Source organism: Pseudorca crassidens, chromosome 1 (assembly GCF_039906515.1).
Source record: "Pseudorca crassidens isolate mPseCra1 chromosome 1, mPseCra1.hap1, whole genome shotgun sequence".
Classification (NCBI taxonomy): domain Eukaryota; kingdom Metazoa; phylum Chordata; class Mammalia; order Artiodactyla; family Delphinidae; genus Pseudorca; species Pseudorca crassidens.
Window position 1 is genome coordinate 68,158,510 of NC_090296.1, and position 24,007 is coordinate 68,182,516.

Below are 24,007 nucleotides of genomic sequence, written 5' to 3' on the forward strand. Positions count from 1 at the left end.
TGAATGTGAAATCAAGAAAAAACTCCTATTTACCATTGCAACAAAAAGAATAAAATATCTAGGAATAAACCCCCCTAAGGTGACAAAAGACCTGTATGCAGAAAATTATAAGACCCTGATGAAAGAAATTAAAGATGATACAAATAGATGGAGAGATATACCATGTTCTTGGACTGGAAGAATCAACATTGCGAAAATGACACTACTCCCCAAAGCAATCTATAGATTCAATGCAATCCCTGTCAAACTACCACTGGCTTTTTTCACAGAACTAGAACAAAAAATTTCACAATTTGTATGGAAACACAAAAGACCCCGAATAGCCAAAGCAATCTTGAGAACGGAAAACGGAGCTGGAGGAATCAGGCTCCCTGACTTCAGACTATACTACAAAGCTACAGTAATCAAGACAGTATGGTACAGGCACAAAAACAGAAAGATAGATCTATGGAACAGGATAGAAAGCCCAGATATAAACCCACGCACATATGGTCACCTTATCTTTGATAAAGGAGGCAGGAATGTACAGTGGAGAAAGGACAGCCTCTTCAATAAGTGGTGCTGGGAAAACTGGACAGGTACATGTAAAAGTACGAGATTAGAACACTCCCTAACACCATACACAAAAATAAGCTCAAAATGGATTAAACACCTAAATGTAAGGCCAGAAACTATCAAACTCTTAGAGGAAAACATAGGCAGAACACTCTATGACATAAATCACAGCAAGATCCTTTCTGACCCACCTCCTAGAGTAATGGAAATAAAAATAAACAAATGGGACCTAATGAAACTTCAAAGCTTTTGCACAGCAAAGGAAACCATAAACAAGACCAAAAGACAACCCTCAGAATGGGAGAAAATATTTGCAAATGAAGCAAGTGACAAACAATCTCCAAAATTTACAAGCAGCTCATGCAGCTCAATAACAAAAAAACAAACAACCCAATCCAAAAATGCGCAGAAGACCTAAATAGACATTTCTCCAAAGAAGATATAAAGACTGCCAACAAACACATGAAAGAATGCTCAACTTCATTAATCATTAGAGAAATGCAAATCAAAATTACAATGAGATATCATCTCACACCAGTCAGAATGGCCATCATCAAAAAATCTAGAAGCAATAGATGCTGGAGAGGGTGTGGAGAAAAGGGAACCCTCTTGCACTGCTGATGGGAATGTAAATTGATACAGCCACTGTGGAGAACAGTATGGAGGTTCCTTAAAAAACTACAAAGAGAATTACCATATGACCCAGCAATCCCACTACTGGGCATATACCCTGAGAAAACCATAATTCAAAAAGAGTCATGTACCAAAATGTTCATTGCAGCTCTATTTACAATTGCCCGGAGATGGAAACAACCTAAGTGTCCATTATCGGATGAATGTATGAAGAAGATGTGGCACATATATACAATGGAATATTACTCAGCCATAAAAAGAAACGAAATTGAGCTATTTGTAATGAGGTGGATAGACCTAGAGTCTGTCATACAGAGTGAAGTAAGTCAGAAAGAGAAAGACAAATACCGTATGCTAACACATATATATGGAATTTAAGGAAAAAAATATGTCATGAAGAACCTAGGGTAAGACAGGAATAAAGACACAGACCTACTGAAGAATGGACTTGAGGATATGGAGAGGGATAAGGGTAAGCTGTGACAAAGCAAGAGAGAGGCATGGACATATATACACCACCAAACGTAAGGTAGATAGCTAGTGGGAAGCAGCCGCATAGCACAGGGAGATAAGCTCCGAGCTTTGTGACCGCCAGGATGGGTGGGATAGGGAGGGTGGGAGGGAGGGAGACGCAAGAGGGAAGAGATATGGGAACATATGTATATGTATAACTGATTCACTTTGTTATAAAGCAGAAACTAACACACCATTGTAATGCAATTATACTCCAATAAAGATGTAAAAAAAAAAAAAAGTGAATTATGTATGCCACACACTGGGAGAAAATATTTGTAAAAGATGTGTCTGACAAAGACTTATACCCAGAATACATAAAGAACTTTTACAATAATATAAAGGAAACATTTAAAGAAATGGGCAAAAGACATGAACAGACACTTCATAAAGGAAGATATACAAATGGCCAATAAACAAATGAAAAGATGTTCAACATCATTAGTAATTAGGATGATAAAAATGAAAGACTATGAAAGACTATTTTATACCTATAATAATGGCTAAGATTAAAAAGACTATCAACACGAAACATTGGACAGGATATGAAGCAACCGGGGAACTCTCATTAACTGTTGATGTGAATAATCAACAATAATCAAAATGGAATAATCATTTTGAAAAGTTTTAGTAGTTTCATAGAAGTTAAACATATATGCCCATGAACCTAGCCTTTGATGTAGGAATTTCACACCCAGGTATACATCCAAGAAAAATTAAAAAATATATAGACAAAAAACTTTATACAAAAAAGTTCATAGTAGCCACCTTCATGATACTCCAAAACTGGAAGCCTAGAAGTCCATCAACAGGAAAATGGATAAACAAACTGAAGTATATTAATAAAATGCAATACTACTTAGCAATGAAAAGGTAACAAGTGCTGCAAGATGCAACAAAACAGATGAATCTTATAAATATGCTAAGTGAAAGAAACTGTACACTCTTCTTATCCACATCATTCCATTCATATGAAGTTCTAGGATAGGCAAAACTAATCTATCATGAAAAATATTAGAACTGTGCTTGTCTCTCAAGTGGGAAGAAGACTGGAAATGACTTAAGTAAACTTTCTGAAATATCCTACTTTTGCTAAGAGGATGTAAGTAAGCAACTTTGATAGAGAGAAGAAATCTCGGTTTCTAATGGAGGTACAGAACTACAGATAAGAGCTTTCTGAACACAACATTCCTCTTCTTCCTTTTGTAGTTTTCAAGGAAACACCCTAGGCCCACTTCGTAGCTCAGATCTGATGTTGCCTCTTTCACACACAGCCTTGGCTTCGCTTTGACCCCATTAAAACACTACTTCATTTAAATTTCACATCAATGCCACCCTTCTCCAACATGTTATAAGAAATCTATTTTACCCTTTGCTCGGTGCGAAGCCTTGTGGTTCCTCGGGTCAGGGACCTCTCTCACTGCAATGAGTCAACAAACCTAACCTTATCAGATTACAGATTTATCCCCGGTGGTTTTAGGCTGACTAGGCTAGGAGAGGTGAAAGAATACGGCAAATGTCACAAAACATAAATAATCGGTGAACCTGTCTAAAGGCTACATAAGAGTTCCTTTCACTATTCATATAACTTTTTTCTAAGTTTAAGATTATATCAAATTAGGGACTTCCCTGGTGGCGCAGTGGTTGGGAGTCCCCCTGCCAGTGCAGGGGACTCGGGTTCAGGCCCTAGTCCGGAAGGATCCCACATGCCACGGAGCGGCTGGGCCCATGTGCTACAGCTGCTCAGCCTGCGCTCTGGAGCCCGCGAGCCATAGCTGCTGGGCCTGCGTGCTGCAACTGCTGAAGCCCATGAGCCTGGAGCCTGTGCTCCACAGTGGAGGAGGCCACCACAGTGAGAAGCCCACGCACCACAACAAAAACCCAACGCAGCCGAAAATATAAATAAATTAATTTTTTAAAAAAAGATTACATCAAATTAAAAGTTACCCTTGAGGGCTTCCCTGGTAGTGTAGTGGTTAGGAGTCCACCTGCCAATGCAGGGGACGCGGGTTCAAGCCCTGGTCTGGGAAGATCCCACATAGCCTGGAGCAACTAAGCCCGTGCACCACAACTACTGAGTCTGGGCTCTAGAGCCCGAGAGCCACAACTACGGAGCCCACGCACCTAGAGCCCGTACTCCGCAACAAGAGAAGCCACCGCAATGAGAAGCCCGCACACCACAATGAAGAGTAGCCCCCGCTCTCCACAACTAGAGAAAGCCTGTGCATAGCAACAAAGACCCATAGCAGCCAAAAATAAATAAATTAAATTAATTAATTAAAAGAAAAAAAAAGTTATCCCCGAATCAGATAATGTTCTAAAGATATTACAAAATTCATATTTTTGACTGGTTCACATCAGCTTTCTTACTAATCCACAGCATCTGAAATAAAACTTTTGTTGATAAATCCTGGTGATGAATTTCTTTATTTCAATCAACAGTCTCCAAAACAAAACTTCAGGAAAAAAAAATTCACATATTTTTAGTTGGATCTTATCATTTTTTTTCTTTCCAGTACATGAATTTTAAGACTTCCTAAGTGGAAGAAGGAAAACAATGCTAGGTAAGTATATATCTCAACAGCCCAAGTCTTAACAACAGTCTTGGTCTTAGAAATAATATCAAAGCATTCCCCTCTTCCTTGAGAAATCATTAATAATTTAATGAAGAAAGCTCCAGGAAGCCACTATCAAGAGGTATTCTGAGTCTCTTGCACTGCTTACCTCCACTTGGTCAGTGACACTCAGTTTGATACTCCTCCCCCTTCAAAAGGTGGAGCCTGATTTCCTTCTCCTTGACTGTGGCTGTGCTTAGTAACTTCCACCAAAAAGCCTGGCAGAAATGACAAAGTGTAACTAGGTCATAAATGGCATTATAACTTCCTCCTTGCTCTCTGTCATGATCACCTGCATTGGTGGAAGCTGGCTGCCACGTCATTAATGCTTTCTTTTAAGGTTCTCCTTGGAGATGTCTACTTGGCAAAGAACTGAGGCATTTACCCATGTCACACGAGTGAGCCGTTTTAGAAGTAAATTGTCCAACCCCACTCAGGCCTTCATAAGACTGCAGCCTGGCTGACAGCCTGAGAGCAACTTCATGGGACACCCCAAGGCTAAGCTGCTCCCGAATTTCTGACCCACAGAAACTGTCAGATAATAAATGTCTGTTGTTTTAAGGCACCAAGTTTTGGAGTGATTTGTTACACAGCAATAGATAACTAACACAATAAAGTAAGCCAAACTCCCTCTCATTCTAGCTGGGTGGCTGTTCTAACAGTTTTTTTGGTAGGATCCTTAGGATTTTCAATAAATAAGGTCATGTCATCTGCAAACAGACATTTTTCCTTCCTCTTTTCCGACATGGATGCCTTTTTCTTGCCTGGCTGCCCTGGCTAGGACTTCCAGTACTATACTGAATAGGAGTGGAGAGAGTGGGTACCCTATCTTGTTCCTGATCTTGCAGGAAAAGTTTTCAAGCTTTTACTGTTGAGTATGATGTTAGCTGTGGGCTTGTCATGTACAGCCCTTATAATGTTGAGGTACATCCCTTCTATACCCAATTTGCTGAGAATTTTTATCATGAAGGGATGTTAAATTTTGTTAAACGTTTTTCCTGCACCTTTTGAGATGACTTTGATTTTTATTTCTCCTTCCATTAGTGTGCACACAGGGATAAATCCTGGTTGATCATGATATATGATCCTTCTAATGTGCTGCTGAATTTAGTTTGCTAGTGTTTTGCTGAGAATTTCTGCATCTATACTCATCAGGGATATTGGCCTATAGTTTTCTTTTCTTGTAGTGCCTTTAGCTGGCTTTGGTATCAGGGTAATGTTGGCCTCAAAAAATGAGCTTGGGAGTTGAACATACACTTCAGAAAAGAAATAGGACATGGCCAACAAGCAAATGAAAGAAGGAACACTGAAAAATTCTCAAAAATGTAGGGATTAAAAAAAAAATGTAGGGATTAAACAACACAATCTTAAACAAGAAAAAGAGGGAAGAAAAAACCACAGGGAAATTAGAAAATACTTAGAGACCAATGAAAATGAGAACATAACATACTAAAAATCTACAGTATACAGCGAAAAGTGATCAGAGGGAAATTTATATCTGTAATGTAGACACTGAAATAGAAGATCCCAAATCAATAACTTAACTTTATACCTCAAGGAGCTAGAAAAAGAAGAGCAAACTAAAACCAAACCTAGTAGAAGGAAGGAATTCATAAAGATTAGAGTGGAGATAAATGTAAAGAAAAGAAAAACAAGAGAGTAAAATCAAAAGTTGGTTCCTTAAAAAGATGAACTAAATTGACAAACCTTTAGCTAGACTAGTCATTTGACAAAATCCAACACTCTTTCATGATAAAAAATACTCATCAATCTAGGAATAGAAGGCAACTTCCTCAGCATGATAAAGAGCATCTTTGAAAAACCCAGCTAACATCAAACTCAATGGTGAAAAACTGAAAACTTTCCACATAAGATCCAGAGCAAAACAATGATGTTCACTCTCACCATATCTATTCAACATTGTACTTGAAGTTCTAGCCAGAACAATTAGGCAAGAAAAGAAAAGGCATCCAAACTTAAAGCAAGATGCAGCTCTTCTTGCAGAAGCCATGATCTTATATGCAGGAAATCCTAATGAATTCATAAAACACTGTGAGTTAATATACAAATTCAGCAAAGTGGCAGGATGCAAGGTCAACACACAAAAAATCAGACAAATTTCTACACGATAGCAAAGAACAATCCATAAAGAAAATTAAGAAATCCATTTCGTTTACAATACCATCAAAAAGAATGAACTACTTAGGAATAGATGTAACAAAGAGGTGCAAGAATTTGTACACTGAAAGCCATTAAATATTGCAAAAAGAAATTAAAGAACCCAAATAAATGGAAAGAACTCTGTTCATGGTTGAAAGACTTAATATTGTTAAGATGGCCATACTCCCCAAAGCAATCTACAGATTCAATGTAATCCTTATCAAAATCCAATGGCCATTTTTGTAGAAATGGAAAACCTGATCCTAAAGTTCATAAGAAATTACAAGAGACCTTGAATAGTCAAAACAATGTAAGAAGAAAAAGTTGAATGAATCATACTTCCCAATTTGAAAACTTACTACAAAACTACAGTAATTTAAAAAAGGTGGGATGGGACTGGCATAAGGAAAAACATAGAGAAAAAGTTAAGAGTCAAGAAATAAACGCATACATATACGATCAATTAATTTTCAACAAGGATGTCAAAACCATTCAATGGAGAAAGAAGAGTCTCCTCAACAAATGGTGCTGTGACAAGTGGGCAGCCTCATGTAAAGGAATAAAGTCGGACCTCTACCTCACACTAGATACAAAAATTAACTCAAAATGGATCCAAGATTTAGTATGTAAGAGTCAAAACTATAAAAATCTTAAAAGAAAACATAGTATTATGTAAATCTTCATGACCCTGGATTTGGCAACAGTTCCTTATGTATGACACCAAAATCATAGCAGCAAATAAATAAATAAGCTGGACTACGTAATCAAGACAGTGAAAACACAATCCCCAAAATGGAAGAAAATATTTGAAAATCATATACTTGATAAGGATCTAATATCCAGAATATGTAAGAAACTATTAGAATTCAACAACAAAAAGACAAATAACAGAACTTAAAAATAGGGAAAGGATCTGAATAGACATTTCTCCAAAGAAAATATTTAAATGGTCAACAAGCACATGAAAAAATGCTCAACATCATTACTCCTGAGGGATATGCAAATGAAAACAACAATGAGAATACCACTTGATGCCTGCTAAGGTGATGATAATTTTTTAAAAAAAGGAAAATAAGCACTGAAAAGGATATGGAGAAATTGGAACCCTCATACATTGCTAATGGGAATGTAAAATGGTACAGCTACTATGGACCAACAGTTTGGCAGTTGCTCAACACATCAGAGAGTTACCACATCACCCAACAATCACACTAAGTACAGGTATTCCCCACTTGTCGAAAGTTCCCTTTATGCCACTTCACTTTTACAAAAGGCCTATGTTAATACCTGTTTTTGCTAACCAAAGAAATCAAAAAAAAGATTTTCACCTTTATAAAAAAAGATAATTACTTCTTCACTCTATGCCATTTCAGCCTACAAAAGGTTCCACAGGAATGTTCTACTTTCAGATGGCTGCGGAAACCTGTACTTACTGAAAAGATTTGAAAACAGGTATTCAAACAAAAACTTGTACAAAGATGTTCATAACAGCATATTCACAATAGTTAAAAAACTGATACAACTCATCTGTCAACTGATTAACAGATATACAAAATGTGGTATATCCATACAATAGAATATTATTCTGCTATTAAAAAATATGTAGTACTGATTTATGCGACAACATGGATGAACCTAAAAACATACTAAGTAAAAGAAGCCAGAAACAAAGGTCAGATATTTTATAATCACACTTATATGAAATATCTAGAATAGGTAAATCCATAGAGACATAAAGCAGATTTGTGGTTTCTAGGGATGGCGAAATGGGAAATGCGAAGTGACTGCCTAATGGGTATGAGTTTTCCTTTTGGGGTGATGAAAATGTTTTGGAACTAGATAGAGGTGATGGTTGCCCAACACTGTGAATGTACTAAATGGCACTGAATTGTATACTTCAAAATGGTTAATTTTATGAATGTGAATTTTATTTCAATAAAAAAGTCAAAGGGACATCTACCATATGATGCAACCAAGAGAAATAAAGGCATATGTTCACTGTACACAAATGTCCATAGCTGCTTTACCTGTAATAGCCAAAAACATAAACAACCTAAATGCCCATCAACAGACAACTGATAAAACAAATTGTGAAATATTCATATAATGAAATACAATTACTAAAACCCACTGAACTATATACTCTTAAAATGGGTTAATTTTATTCTATACTATTATATTACCAGACAGATGTTTAAAAGTTAACAACCACCATTAAAAAATAAAAATATTTATTTAAATTAAAAGGAAAAGCACCAGGTAAGAAGCTTGTAAGTCACCCCTCCATCCTAACAGCAAGAGCTGAAAAGACTGAAAAACCAACAACACTTCTTGGATCTGTAAGAAGGGAGGACACAGCAAGCCACTGCCTCCAAGACTGAAGAGAAAGGTGAATACAGGGAGTCACAGCTTACCTGAGCAGTTACCAGCTGAAACTGCTGTTGGATCCACCACTGCAGTGGGAAAACCTGAACTATAATTGACTAATTGATTGCTGGAGGCTCAGTGTGGAAAACTTTGAGAATTAAAAACTCAAGGGGCATCCAATCATGGGGCCTCTCACAATACTGTGAGATTTATCACCAGGAACTCGAGGGTCCACAGTAAATATCAGAGAAAAATCCCCTTGTGATTTTGGCAAGGGGAGGGGAAAAGGTGCCATTTTGAAATACATCAAAGCACTCTGTTCTTCTTAATAAGGCCTGCCCTCAAGAGAAACTAGTTAACCAGAGCCTAAGCTGCTGGGGTATTATCAGAGCCTAAATGACCCAGGAAAAGGAAACACCCAACTCCAGCATAATGTAGCCATCCCACATAAGAGGGGAGAAAAAAGCTGAGATACTTGTAAACTTCAAAGTCCAGAGGCATAGGCTCACAAAAAGACTGAGACTTAAATCACAGGACTATAAAACACTTCCCCTTCTTCCACACCTTACCAACATGGTACTAATGGCTTATTTACAACAATTCCTTTTACTCAGTACCTCATGTCTGGCTATCAAGAAAAAACCTACAAGACATATCAAAGAGCAAAAAGCACAATTTGAAAAGGCAGAGCAAACATCAGAACCAAACATGGCAGGGATGTTGGATTTATCAGAACAGGAATTTGAAATTATGATTAATATGCTAAGGGCACTAATGGATAAAGTAGACAATACACAAGACCAGACAGGCAATGTAAGAAGAGAAATGGAAATTCTAAGAAAGAAATGCTAGAGATCAAAAATACTAATGGAAATGAAGAATTGTTTGATAGGATTACTAGTAGATGGGACAAGGCTGAGGAGAGACCTCTGAACTTAAAGATAACTCGACAGAAACGTTGAAAACTAAAAAGCAAAGAGGACAAAAACTGAAAAAAACAACAGAATATCCAAGGACTGTAAGACAACCACAGACAGTGTAACAAAAGTGTTCTAGGAATACCAGAAGAGAGAAAGGAACAGGAGAAATATTTGAAACAATAACAAATTAATGTCAGGCACCAAACCACAGATCCAGAAAGTTCCAGAAAACCAAGCAGGATAACTGCCAAAAAACTACACCTAGGTCTATCATTTCAAACTACAGAAAATCAATGGTAAAGAAAAAAATTCTGAAAAAAGCTACAGGGGAAAAAAAAATCTTACCTATAGAGGAACAAAGGCAGGAATTACATCCAACTTCTCAGAAACAATGCAAGCAAAAAGAGAGTGGAGTGAAATATTTAAAGCATTGGGGGGTGGGAGGGAGGAGAAAAACCAACCCAGAGTTCTGTATCCTGTGAAATTACCTTTAAGAAATGTAAGAGAAATAAAGACTTCCTCAAACAAAAACTGATGGAATATTTTGCCAGTAGACCTGCCTTGCGAGAAATGTTAAATGTTCTTGAGAGAGAAAGAAAATGATATAGATCAGAAATTCAGATCTACATAAAGTATCAGGCAAAGAATAAGTAAAGGTAAAATGAACTGTTTTATTTTTTTTATTCTTAATAATGAGTTAATAGTCTATTCAAAATAAAAATAGCACCAATGTATTTGATTATGTATTAGTTGTGTACTGCAAACTCTAGGGCAACCACTAAAAAAAGTTAAAAGAGTATAACTGATATCTTAAGGAGAGAAAATCATATAAAATGCTCAGTTAAAATCACAAAAAGCAGGGACTTCCCTGGTTGTCCAGTGGTAAAGAATCCACCTTCAAATGCAGGGGACACAGGTTCGATCCCTTGTCTGGGAACTAAGATCCCACATGCCGCGGGGCAACTAAGCCCATGCACACCACAACCACTGAGCATGCGCACCTCAACTAGAGAGCCCTGGTACCGCAACCTATAGAACCCACACGCTCTGGAGCCCGTGCACCACAACTAGAGAGAAGCCCACACACTGCAACGAAGAGCCCACGTGCCGCAACAACAAAAAAAGATTCTTGGGCTTCCCTGGTGGCGCAGTGGTTGAGAGTCCGCCTGCCGATGCAGGGGACACGGGTTCGTGCCCCAGTCCGGGAAGATCCCACATGCCACAGAGTGGCTGGTCCCGTGAGCCATGGCCGCTGGGCCTGCGTGTCCGGAGCCTGTGCTCCGCCATGGGAGAGGCCACAGCAGTGAGAGGCCCGCATACCGCAAAAAAAAAAAAAAAAGATCCTGCATGCTGCAACAAAGATCCCACATGCCACAACGAAGACCCAATGCAGCCAAAAATAAATAAATAAATAAAAATAAATAAATGAAAAGACAGATCCTGTTTAAAAAAAAATTATGAAAGACAGAAAAAGAGTAGAGACAGATATAGGAACAAAGAACAAGGGTAACAAATAGAAAACAGTAACAAATATGGTAGTTATTAATCTAACTATATCAATAATCATTTTGAACGTCAATGGTCTAAATGCACCAATTAAAAGACAGGTTTAGGGCTTCCCTGGTGGCGCAGTGGTTGAGAGTCCGCCTGCCGATGCAGGGGACACAGATTCGTGCCCCGGTCCGGGAAGATCCCACATGCCGCGGAGCGGCTGGGCCCGTGAGCCATGGCCGCTGAGCCTGCGCGTCCAGAGCCTGTGCTCCGGCAACGGGAGAGGCCACAACAGTGAGAGGCCCGCGTAGTGCAAAAAAAAAAAAAAAAGTAAAAGACAGATTTAAAGACGAAGACCTACTAGAGAATGGACTTGAGGATTCGGGGAGGGGTGAGGGTAAGCTGGGACAAAGTGAGAGAGTGGCATGGACATATATACAGCATCAAATGTAAAACCGATAGCTAGTGGGAAGCAGCCGCATAGCACAGGGAGATCAGCTCGGTGCTTTGTGACCACCTAGAGGGGTGGGATAGGGAGGGTGGGAGGGAGGGAGACACAAGAGGGAAGAGATATGGGGATATATGTATATGTATAACTGATTCACTTATAAAGCAGAAAGTAACACACCATTGTAAAGCAATTATACTCCAATAAATATGTTAAAAAAAAAAAGATTTGTCAGAGTAGATAAAAAAATAAGACCTAACTATATGTTGTCTCAAGATGTCCACTTTATACATAGATTAAAAGTAAACAGATGGAGAAAATATACCATGCTAACATTAATCAAAAGAAAGCAGGAGTAGCTATATTAATTTCAGAAACAGCAGACTTCAAAGTAAGGAAATTTATCAGGAATAAAGAAGGACATTACATAATGATAAAGGGGACAATTTCCCAAGAAGGTATAAAATACTTAACATGTATGTACCTAACAACAGAATGTTAAAATATATGAGGCAAAAACTAATAGAACTGCAAAGAGAGGCAGCTGAATACACAGCCATAGTTGGAGGCCTCAACATCCCCTCTATCAGAAATGGATAGATCCAGCACAAAGAAAATCAGTAAGGACACTGCTGAACTCAGCATCATCAATCAACTAGATATAATGGTCTACTTCATCCAACAACAACAGAATACATTCTTCTCAAGCTTACATGAACATTCACCATGAGAGACCACATTCTAGGCCATAAGACAGACCTTAACAAATTTAAAAGAATAGAAATCATACATTGTCTGCCTCCAGACCACAACAGAATTAAAGTAGAAATCAATAACAGAAGGATAACTGGAAAATCCCCAAATATATGGAGATGAAATAACACAAGGGTCAAAGAAATCTTAAGAGAAAACACAAAATATCTTGAACTAAATGAAGATGAAAATACAGTTATCAAAATTTTGGGGGATCCTGTGGAAGTAATGCTTAGAGGCAAATTTATAGCATTAAATGCATATATTAGAAAAGAAGATATAAAATCAATCAGCTGGGCTTCCCTGGTGGCGCAGTGGTTGAGAGTCCGCCTGCCGATACAGGGGACATGGGTTCGTGCCCCGATCCGGGAAGATCCCACATGCCGCGGAGCGGCTGGGCCCGTGAGCCATGGCCGCTGAGCCTGCGCGTCCGGAGCCTGTGCTCTGCAATGGGAGAGGCCACAACAGTGAGAGGCCCGCGTACCGCAAAAAAAAAAAAAAAAAAAAGAAATCAATCAGCTAAGTTTCTACCTTAGGAAACTAGAAAAAGAAGAGCAAATTAAATCCAAATTAAGAAGAAAAGAAGTAAAAAGAATTAGAGCAGAAGTCAATGAAAATGAAAATAAGAAATCAATAGAGAAAAATCAACAAGACCAAATGCTGGTTCTATAGAAAGATCAGTAAACCTCCAGCCAAGCTAAGAAAAAATGAGGACACAACTTCTGAATATCAAAAACAAAAAAAATGATATCACTCGCTTACATGTGGAATCTAAAAAAATGGTACAAATGAACCTATTTACAAAAAAGAAATAGAATCACAAATGTAAAAAACAAACATATGGTTACCAAGGGGGAAGGGGGGAAGGGATAAATTGGGAGATTGGGATTGACATATACGCACTTCTACATATAAAATAGATAATAAGAACCTACTGTATAGCACAGGGAACTCTACTCGGTACTCTGTAATGACCTACATGGGAATAGAATCTAAAAAAGAGTGGATATATGTATAACTTATCCACTTTGCTGCACAGCAGAAACTAACACAACATTGTAAATCAACTATACTCCAAAAGAAATTAATTTGAAAAAAGTGGTATCACTACAGATCTTATGGATATTAAAAGTATAATAAAGGAGGGAATTCCCTGGCGGTCCAGTAGTTAGGACTCCGTGCTTCCACTGCAGGGCCACCGGTTCCATCCCTGGTTGGGGAACTAAGATCCCATAAACTGCGCAGCATGGCCAAAAAAAAACAACAAAAAGTATAATAAAGGAATACTGTAAACAACTCCCCGCCCACAAATTTGATAATCTAGATAAAATGGACCAATTCCTTGAAAGACACATTTTTTGCCAAAATTCACACAATGAAAATAAACAATCTGAATATATCTGCATCAAAGAAACTGAATCAATAATTAATAATCTTTCAAAACAGAGAGCACTAGGCCCAGATGGGTTCACTGGAAAATTCTACCAAACATTTAAGGAAGAAATTACACCAATTCTCTATGACCTCTTTAGAAGATAGAAGGAGAGGGACTACTTCCTAACTCATTCCATTAGGCCAGCATTCCCCTAATACCAAAACCGGACAAAAACATCACAAGAAAAAAAAAAAAAAAATCACAGATCATATCTCTCAGGAACATAGATGCCACAATAAAATATTAGCAAATCAAATTCAACAATGTATAAAAAGAATTCTATACCACGACCCAGCAGGATTTACCTCAGTTACGCAATCAGGCACCTTGGTGTTTACCCAAAGGCGGTAAAAACTTATGTCCACATCAAAACCTTCACACATGTTTACAGCATCTTTATTCATAATTGCCAAAACCTGGAAGCACCTAAGATGTCCTTCAGTAGATGAACAGATAAACAAACTATGGTACACCCAGACGATGAAATATTATTCAGTGCTAAGAAAAAAAAAAGCTATCAAGCCATGAAAAGACAAGGAGGAAACCTAAATGCATATTACTAAGTTAAAGAAGCCAATCTGAAAAGGCTACATACTGTATGATTCCACCTATATGATATTCTGGAAGAGGCAAAACTATGGAGACAGTAAAAAGATCAGTGGTTACAAAGGGCAAAGGAGGGATTAGTAGGTGAAGCACATACGATTTTTAGAACAGTGAAAATACTGTGTATGATACCATAATAATAGATATATGTCATCATTCATTTGTCCAAACCCATAGAATGTATAACACCCAGAGTGAACTAGAATTTAAACTATAGACTTTGAGTGATTACCTTGTGTCAATGTAAGCTCATCAGTTATAACAAATGTACCACCCTAGCGTGGGATGTTGATAATGGGAGAGGTTATGCATGTGTGGGGGTGGGGTACACGGGAAATATCTACCATCTTCCCCTCAATTTTGCTGTGAACCTAAAACCGCTCCTTTAAAAATATACTCCTTCTTATTAGCAAAGCAGAAATGGAGACAAAGATGTAGAGGGCAAACATATGGACACCAAGGGGGGAAAGAAAGGGGGTGGGATGAATTGGGACATCGGGATTGCGATAAATACACTATTGATACTATGTATAAAATAGATAACTAATGAGAACCCACTGTACAGCTCAGGGAACTCTACTCAATGCTCTGTGGAGACCTAAATGGGAAGGAACTCCAAAAAAGAGGGGATATACGTATACATATAGCTGATTCACTTTGTTGTATGGCAGAAGCTAGCACACATTATAAAGCAACTATACTCCTATATATATATATTTTGTGTGTGTGTGTGGTACGTGGGGCTCTCACTGTTGTGGCCCCTCCCGTTGCGGAGCACAAGCTCCGGACGCGCAGGCTCAGCGGCCATGGCTCACAGGCCCAGCCGCTCCGCGGCATGTGGGATCTTCCCGAACCGGGGCACGAACCCATGTCCCCTGCATCGGCAGGCGGACTCTCAACCACTGCGCCACTAGGGAAGCCCTCCAATAAATATTAATTAAAAAAAAAAGTTGAAAACCCTAATTAGTTAATACAGTTATGAATAAACTTTTCTGTCCATCTTTTTTTTTTTTTTTTTGGTACGTGGGCCTCTCACTGTTGTGGCCTCTCCCGTTGCGGACCACAGGCTCCGGACGCGCAGGCTCAGTGGCCATGGCTCACGGGCCTAACCGCTCTGCGGCCTGTGGGATCTTCCCAGACCGGGACACGAACCCGTGTCCCCTGCATCGGCAGGCGGACTTTCAACCACTGCACCACCAGGGAAGCCCTAAACTTTTTTGCTTCATGTAAAATGTGTTTATAAAAAAATATTCAAAAGTTATATGTTTTGTCTTAAAAAATAAAAAATAAAAATATAGTCTTAAGAAAAAGTAAAAGCAAGTTATAAGTTTATATTGACTTACTTTATAGCTAGTCCTCCAGAAATAGGTTTTCCCTCCCTCCCTCTCTATATATTGGCTCCCTATGCCCACTATTCATGTTTCTTCATCATTCCGTTGTCATCTCAGCACATAAAGACCTTTCCAGCTTGGTTACCAATAGCTTCTTGGTATCACAATTCCAAATTCAAGAAGAAACAATGTGAATGGTTTAGCCTGCATCAGATATTCAGCTCTGATTCAAATACATGGTGCTACTTTGGCTGGAGAAGGTATGTGGGATGAGAGCATATTAGGATCATCTGCTCCTTAGTCCAACCCCTTACCTACTGCCCACTGGTCCTTAGAATGATGTGCCTACAACGTTGGCAGGTTTTTAAAGAAAAGGTTGTGGGCAAGGAGGTCAGGTAACCGTCTTAACTGTTCAAACTGAAAAGGAAAGGCAAACTTTTCTGGTTTTAATTTCCCAATATTTCCTTAATTTAGAATTGAATTAATGTTGGGACTTCCCTGACAGTCCAGTGGTTAAGACTCCATACTTCCACTGCAGGGGGTGCGGGTTCGACCCCTGGTCAGGGAACTAAGATCCCGCATGCTGTGTGGCGTGGCCAAAACAAACAAACAAACAACAACAAAAAATAGAGAGAGAGAGAGAGAGAGAATTGAATTACTGTAGAAGTGAACACTCATGGACAAATGAGGCTAATTCTCTGTTATAAAGTTAATTCTTAAATTACACTTAACATATATCATTCTTATAATAATAAAAAAAATCCTGCACAGGAAATGAAATGCAAAAAAACCCCGAAAACAAACAGACAAAAAAAAGCTTTTTTTTTAAAGTTACTAAATCTTTCAGTGCTTCAGTTTCTTCACCTTAATATAGGGATAATAATAAAATGGCTGTAAAGGTGAAGTGACAAATATGTATAAAGTCTTTGGAGTTCTGTGAATATTAGTAAATACTGCTCTAAATTTTTTCCCATATGACATGTCTTCTGAGCCTACAATTTCAATACTTATTTTTCCATAGTTGTGAAATTTACAAACTATGTGCTAGCACTAAAATCCCTCTACTAACCTACACAGAATTATATTGTCATCTTTTAATTTTTAACTTTTTCAGCTTAATAAGATACAATGTGTTAAAACTGTTACACTCCCTGAACACACACAGTTTCAGACTGTAAGGATACTTAATTACTGTTCTGCACCTAGAATTGCAGATACAGAGACAAAGAAGATGGGAGCGCTCAGTCTAGTGCTATTTTGTTTAGAACTAAACTGCACTGAGGAAGAAGCACTCTACTGGGGGAAGTCTAGGAAAGTATGTGAAACCCACTGGATAAAATTTTAAGGAGAAATAAAAAAGGTCAATGGCTAAATATGCATAAACATGACAGAGGATAGATTTGGAGAATTGTGGTAGTATGACAGAACATCACAGGTTGGAAAAAAATGGTGGAAAATTATGAAGATGATTCTTTTTTTTTTTTTTTTTTTTTTTTTTGCGGTACGTGGGCCTCTCACTGCTGTGGCCTCTCCCGTTGCAGAGCACAGGCTCCGGACGCGCAGGCTCAGCGGACATGGCTCAGGGGCCTAGCTGCTCCGCGGCATGTGGGATCTTCCCGGACCGGGGCACGAACCCGTGTCCCCTGCATCGGCAGGCGGACTCTCAACCAACGTGCCACCAGGGAAGCCCCCATGAAGATGATTCTTAAAAAGAGAGGGTGGAACCAGATTGAGAAGGGCTTTGTAAAAAAAAAAATAATAATAAAAAAAAAAAAAAAAGGAAAAGCTAAAAAATTTGAAATATATATGGTAGACAATGGGAAGCCATCAGAGATTTTTATAGAGAAATATTTGGAAGGAGAGATTGCAGATAGAGGCAGGAAGCATTACAATCAATCAATCAGTAAGAGTTATAAATTTTCTAACTAAATCTAGTTTTTGACCCCAGTTCAAACATTTTACTAGCTGTGTGAGAACAAATTTACAGAACCCCTCTTAGCCTCAGTTTTCTTATGTGAAAATTCCAGTACATATCTCAGTGTTATTTGTGAAGATTAATGAGATAATGTATGTAAATACTGCACAATGCTTACTCAATATAATAGGAGATACATGTATCATTTACTATGTGTCACACACTATTCTAAGATTTTAATAAGTACTGATTCATTTGATTCTCCCAACAGCCCTACAAGATAGGTATTGTTATTATCTCCACTATAGTTGAGGGAATCTGAAGCATTGAAAGGTTAAGCAGCTTCCTTAGGGTCAGGCAACTACCAAGTCATGGAGATGAAATTCAAATGCAAGCAATCTGGGTCCAGTTTCTTGCCCTTAACCAACATATTACAATGCCTCTCTAGGAAAGATCAAGTCAGTGTTTTAAAAATTCTGGTCAAGTTTTCTAACCTTCAAGTTAAATTTACAGAACTCCATCCTCCAGACCTATGGGATCAGAATCTCTGAGACCGGAAATACAGGAATCAGCACTTGACAAACCCTACAAGGTAATGTGTGCACAATAAAAGTTGAAACTCACTGACTTAGGTAGATAGAGCAAAAATCCAAAGAAAAGAGTCCAGGTAAGGAAAAGGAACAGATTAAAATGTAGAGACTAACTTTTTTTGGAAATTACCATTTGCTGGTAGCTTATATGAAATAAACAGAACCTTAAGGTTTGAATAAGCAAAGCTTAACAAAGTATAGCTTATATCTTTACTGCAGTCCTACACAAAATGTTTAAATTTTTAACGATAACTACTGAATATTTAAATTTATTTTTCCTGGCTAATAACGAAACAAAAGTTCATTACCAGGGATGGGAGAGTAGGAGTAGCCAGCATGGATGAAGGAATCTTTATTCTGAATATTATTAAGTCCTACTTTTAAAAAGAAATTTATACATTTATATGGTAAGATACCCTGGTGTTAAAATCTTAAAAGAAGCATAAAATATTTGATCCTATAAAGCAACAAAATTACTCTGCAAGTTTTCAATAAGGCAAGATATAAAATTTCTACACACTTAAATGCTCACTTATAGTTTACATGTAGGGTACACATTTAAATTATTCCAGAACGCATGACTTTGTTAGAAGGTTAGAGTTTGATATCTGAGGTAGTTAGTCATTAAAAACAAAACAAAAAACCGAAACAGAGAAAACCCGATGCTGGAAACATTAGTAGAGTACCTTCAAAATGACTCCCCAATAACCCAGATCAACAATGAATGAAGGGGGTGAAAAGGTAGGTCTGTGGAACTAAAACTCATCCCTATTGTTAGCAAACTAAGACCCCTGTTAATCACCGCTGTTACAACATGTCCAGTTTAAATGAGCAAGAGTCTCGGATTTTTGCGTTACCTGAAAAATGACAACCGTGAAAGAAAAATACCCGGGTTTTGAACACAAAGGATACTCAGATTTCAGTTTAAATCCCCACCAGGCATTTCAAAGACTGTCAATTCCCTGCGATCCAGAGTAATAAAGACTACTCCTCTTAGGAGGAACTCGGATCCCTACAGAGCATCTCTTCATTCTAAACCTGCCCCCAACCTTCCATCTTTAATAAAGAAAGATTCTTTTGCTTACGGTAAAGGTTTCTCAATAACTACTTTTGAAGCTTCAGCGTTCGAAACGAATTAGCGTAAATACTGAACTGCGATTACCAGAAAGTCAGAGATTAAACAAGGTTTAATCTCGGGGGCGGTCTGGCTTCTGAATCGTCAGTACTCTATAGGGTTGGCATGTATGCACCAACCGTCTGCCCCGACCCCGACTTCTCAAAGTCCCCACGTCCGGCCCCCCCACCCGACACCCCCAAAGGCACTCCGAGGCCCCCGCTATACTGTGCCGCCTCCCGACCCCCTGTGCCATCCGACAATTCCGCTTCTCCCCCTGGAATACTCAGTTCCTTCCCGTCCGCCATCCACTCACCGAGGCGCGCTGGGCAGAAGTTCCAGAGCGGCTGTGTCACTTTTCCCTTCTCGCGCTGCGCCACACGCCATCCGGGAACGGCCCCATCCAACGGCCCACACAATTCAAATTCGTCCACTTCCGCCTGCAACCCGGAAGGAGGGCTCAGCTCCGCCCCCTGAAAGGCGGGGCCCGTGGCGACGCGGGAGTTAGGGAAGGGAGAGGCACCCCCGCGCTTTTATTCCGCGAGGTCTCCTCTCTGCTCGGTCTTCTTCCGTTCTGTTTCTTTTGTCTCTCTCCCTACTTAGGTCCAGAGAGAAGTGCGGGAGCGGGGTTGGTGTTGCTGCTGGGTGGCTCGTGAGAGGATCCTCTTGTTTCTTAAATGGATCGAGACATGCTGAATTTTCTTCACTTCCAGGAAAGGAGAAAATAAAAGCACTAACCGAGCCCGGACGTTTTTACCCCTCCGCCGTCGCCTAAACACGAGCTACAGCCGGAAGGAAGAAACGAACCCTCCGCATACTTAGTACGGGGTTTCTTTGGGTCTCCAGAGACCTGTCGCGGCAGAGTCAGGACTTTTAACCTCTTTCCTTCCCCCGTTTGAGGGAAACAAAAAGCCAAGTGCGCCAATCACCTTATTCCAGCAACAGATTGAAAATGGAGTGGCCGGAAAAGTTCCTGGTCCCAAATAACATTTTTGAGGATAAGTGTTAGAAAGCGACAAATTTTTTCTCCCCCTCTGACAGACCATTTTACAAGATTACTATGTGGTTGTCCTATGAGATTCTTGGGACAACAGTGTCATTTTCCTTTGCCAAGGACCACACAATGTATCCTTGATCCGAAAAGTCTACAGAAAGGAAAGGAAGGACAACATGTTGTTAGGCAAAAACAAACGAACAAAAAAAACCTCTCTAACCCTGATCTTGACGTTACCACCAGATCATCCTCACATCTAAAAGCATTGATTGACCTAAACTGATCAGTTCAAACCAAGCCATAACACAACATCTTCAGATTCTATCAAACTGAAATTTGAAAGATTCACTAGATTTCTGGGAATTTATTTTATAGATAATCTGACATAAGGGTGTGTAAAGCTATTAAGTGATGTACTGTTTTTAACAGTGGAAAGTAGAAAATAACCTACGTGTTTACCAATAAGGAAATGATTAAATACTGTAAGTTATGATAATTTAGTAGCTGATATACTGACACTGCAGGCACTAAAAATAATGATGTAGATCAGTAGGTACTCAATTGAAAATCAGCTTCAGAAAGACTATACATATATATATATATATATATATAGCATCCTTTTAAAGTATGTGTATGTGTATGGCATACAAAATTTGGATACATAAACTGTAAAATGTTACCTGTGGGAGTCAGATTGGTGAATGGGGATGGGAAGAAACTTTTGCTTTATAACCAGCTGAATTTTTAAAATAAGCATGTTTTACTCTTGCAATTTTAATTGCTTTTAAAAGATTGCTAGAAATTGAGTATATTCTAGATGAAGAATCAGGTTTAATAAATGTGGAAATGTATAATGTTTGAATAATCTGTGTCCATTCATTCATTCATCAATTCATTCAGCAGTTATATAGTAATGGTTTGACCACACATTTTGTCATTCATAATATGCTGTATTATTTAATGTCCCACATTTTTAATACTGCCCCATTAAATATATTGCTGTTTCAAGTTCCTTGAAGGCAGAAACTATGTCATATATTTTCCTATATTTTTCATAATTCTTGGCACCTTCCCACCATTAAGTTCCATCCTTCACAGGAATTAAATTCTCAAGTTAATCTGCAAGCAAAAGTTAAATGTGGGCTTCCTTGGTGGCGCAGTGGTTGAGAGTCCGCCTGCCGATACAGGGGACACGGCTTCGTGCCCCGGTCCAGGAGGATCCCACATGCCGCCGAGCGGCTGGGCCCGTGAGCCGTGGCCGCTGAGCCTGCGCATCCGGAGCCTGTGCTCCGCAACGGGAGAGGCCACAACAGTGAGAGGCCCGCGTACTGCAAAAACAAAACAAAACAAAAAAAAGTTAAATGTACTCAGGGAATTCCCTGGTGGTCCAGACTGGGAGCTTTCACTGCCATGGCCAGGGTTCAATCCCTGGTCGGGGAACTAACATCCTGCTAGCTGCACAGTGCAGCCAAAAAAAAAAAAAAAGTTAAATGTACTCAAATTGCCCTTGAAAAACTCCCCCAAACAATCATAAAAATATGTATAGTATATATAGATAGAATAGATAGATACATGATTTTTTTTAAATTTTTATTTATTTTATTTTTGGCTGTGTTGGGTCTTTGTTGCTGCGCACGGGCTTTCCCCTGGTTGCGGCAAGCGGAGGCTACTCTTCATTGTGGTGCGCGGGCTTCTCATGCGGTGGCTTCTCTTGTTGTGGAGCACGGGCTCTAGGCGCGCTGGCTTCAGTAGTTGTGACAGGTGGGCTCAGAAATTGTGGCTCGCGGTCTCTAGAGCACAGACTCAGTAGTTGTGGCACACGGGCTTCGTTGCTCCACGGCATGTGGGATCTTCCCTGCCCAGGGCTCGAACCCATGTGCCCTGCCTTGGCAGGCGGATTCTTAACCACTGCGCCACCAGGGAAGCCCTAGGTATATGATTTTTAAAATATGACTATATAAGCAGGTTTTGTTTTGGTTTTTTTTTAATGTTTGTCCTCTTTTTTTTTAGTCAGTCCTTCTTTAGGACCCTTAATGAATTCTTTAGTTTCTTCCACCAAAATGTTGACAAAGTTATCATCACCCAGCAGCCCTGCCATCAATCAGTCTAATGAGATTAATTTCTCCTCAGCAATAGAGAGCGCCTTAAAGTCATTGACATATTTTTCTCGTAGGACTGGTCAGGCTTAATGTATAAATTGCCTAGGGCTAGTGTTTATTGAATGGAATATCAAGTTATTTGCATATTTAAACTGTTATTCCCTTTTTTACTGAGAATGAGTGCAGGTGAATTTGAATACAATCAGTATTCAAGTAATGTGACAGTATTTCATGAACAAAGAAGATCTGCAATAAATACCCACTGACTATTTCAAGGAGCCTGAGTAAATCCAGACTTAAGAACTTTTAAGATCTTAAGATCCCACATGCCGCAAAGCGGCTGGGCCCGTGAGCCATGGCCACTGAGCCTGTGCGTCCGGAAAAAAATAATAAATAAATAAAATAAAATAAAATAAAAGGGAGCATTCAAAAAGTCTAATTAGCAGCCTAGTCAGGTTCTCATGATACTTGACCTAGAAATGGAATGTGGGTGTGTGTTGGGAGGGGGGAGGGGGCCAGGGAGGGGGCTGTTGGTAGATGTTGAGGAAGTGAGCAAACATGTAAAAACACTTTTATGTTTCCCACTTTTGCTTTCACACATCTTTCTTCAATATCTTTTAATATATCATTATAGACTTAAGTCTAATGTCAATATACTGCCTTACAAAAAAGTACTTCTTTTGGAGGCTATGCAAGGGGAGCAACAAATAGCTTCCCTACTCCCTCCTACTCCTGTCCCTTACATGCCAGTTTTTCTCTGTTCCACTTACTAGTCTACTATGTGCAATGGCGCTAAAACATCTAAAGGACAGGGGTAAAAACAATAGGTAGGCAAGGTAACTGTTTCTCCTTTCAGGAACTCTAGAATAGAGTCCATCTAGTCTCTCCTCAGCAATTCTTTAGACCATCACTGCCCAATACGAGTGTTAGCCACATATATAGTTTGCAATTTTCTAGTAGTCATATTTAAAAAAATTGAAAGAAATAGGTGAAGTTAATTGAAGTAATATATTTTATTTAACCCAATATGTCTATAATGTTATCATTTTAACATGCAATCAAATAGATTATTGAGACATTTTACATTTTTTTGTACTAAGTCTTGAAATTGGTATATATTTTACATTTATAGCCCATCTCAATTTGTACTAGCCGCATTTCAAGTGTTCATTAGCCACACATGGGTAATGGCTACCATACTGGTCAGCACAGTTTAAAATATGTCACAATTTTTCCCTTCTAAGAATACAGGCTACCATGGGACTCTGTTCCCAAAATTCTATTTCACCAACTTCTAACAAACATTTGAAAGCATGAAATAGAAGTAATTATCTTTCCCCCAACTTTAATTATTCCTACTCTACCATGATCTTGTCACTGCTTCCATATTTACCTCAGATTTGTTTTTTTCACTTCCTCCTCTAATGAATTTTTTTCTTACCCTCTCTATTCTCACTCTCCTTGTCTA

General features: G+C 38.9%; 1 protein-coding gene across 10 annotated transcripts in view; it reads right to left on the bottom strand.

The window, feature by feature from the left end:
* G2E3 (G2/M-phase specific E3 ubiquitin protein ligase) overlaps positions 1–20,126 on the bottom strand; it is a 66,206-nt gene extending 46,080 nt beyond the window's left edge. For 3 of the 10 annotated variants that reach the window (XM_067738301.1, XM_067738273.1, XM_067738263.1), the window contains exon 1: positions 19,763–20,125. Coding sequence is in view for 2 of the 10 variants with exons in the window: in XM_067738263.1 (XP_067594364.1) it covers positions 19,763–19,833 (71 nt within the window). In the remaining 8 variants the exon portion in view is untranslated. Of the gene's footprint in view, positions 1–4,425; positions 4,535–18,236; positions 18,310–19,762 lie in introns of those variants that run through there. The other 7 variants (XM_067738282.1, XM_067738242.1, XR_010943629.1 and 4 more) reach the window with 5 other exon arrangements.
* Positions 20,127–24,007: the final 3,881 nt, after the last annotated feature.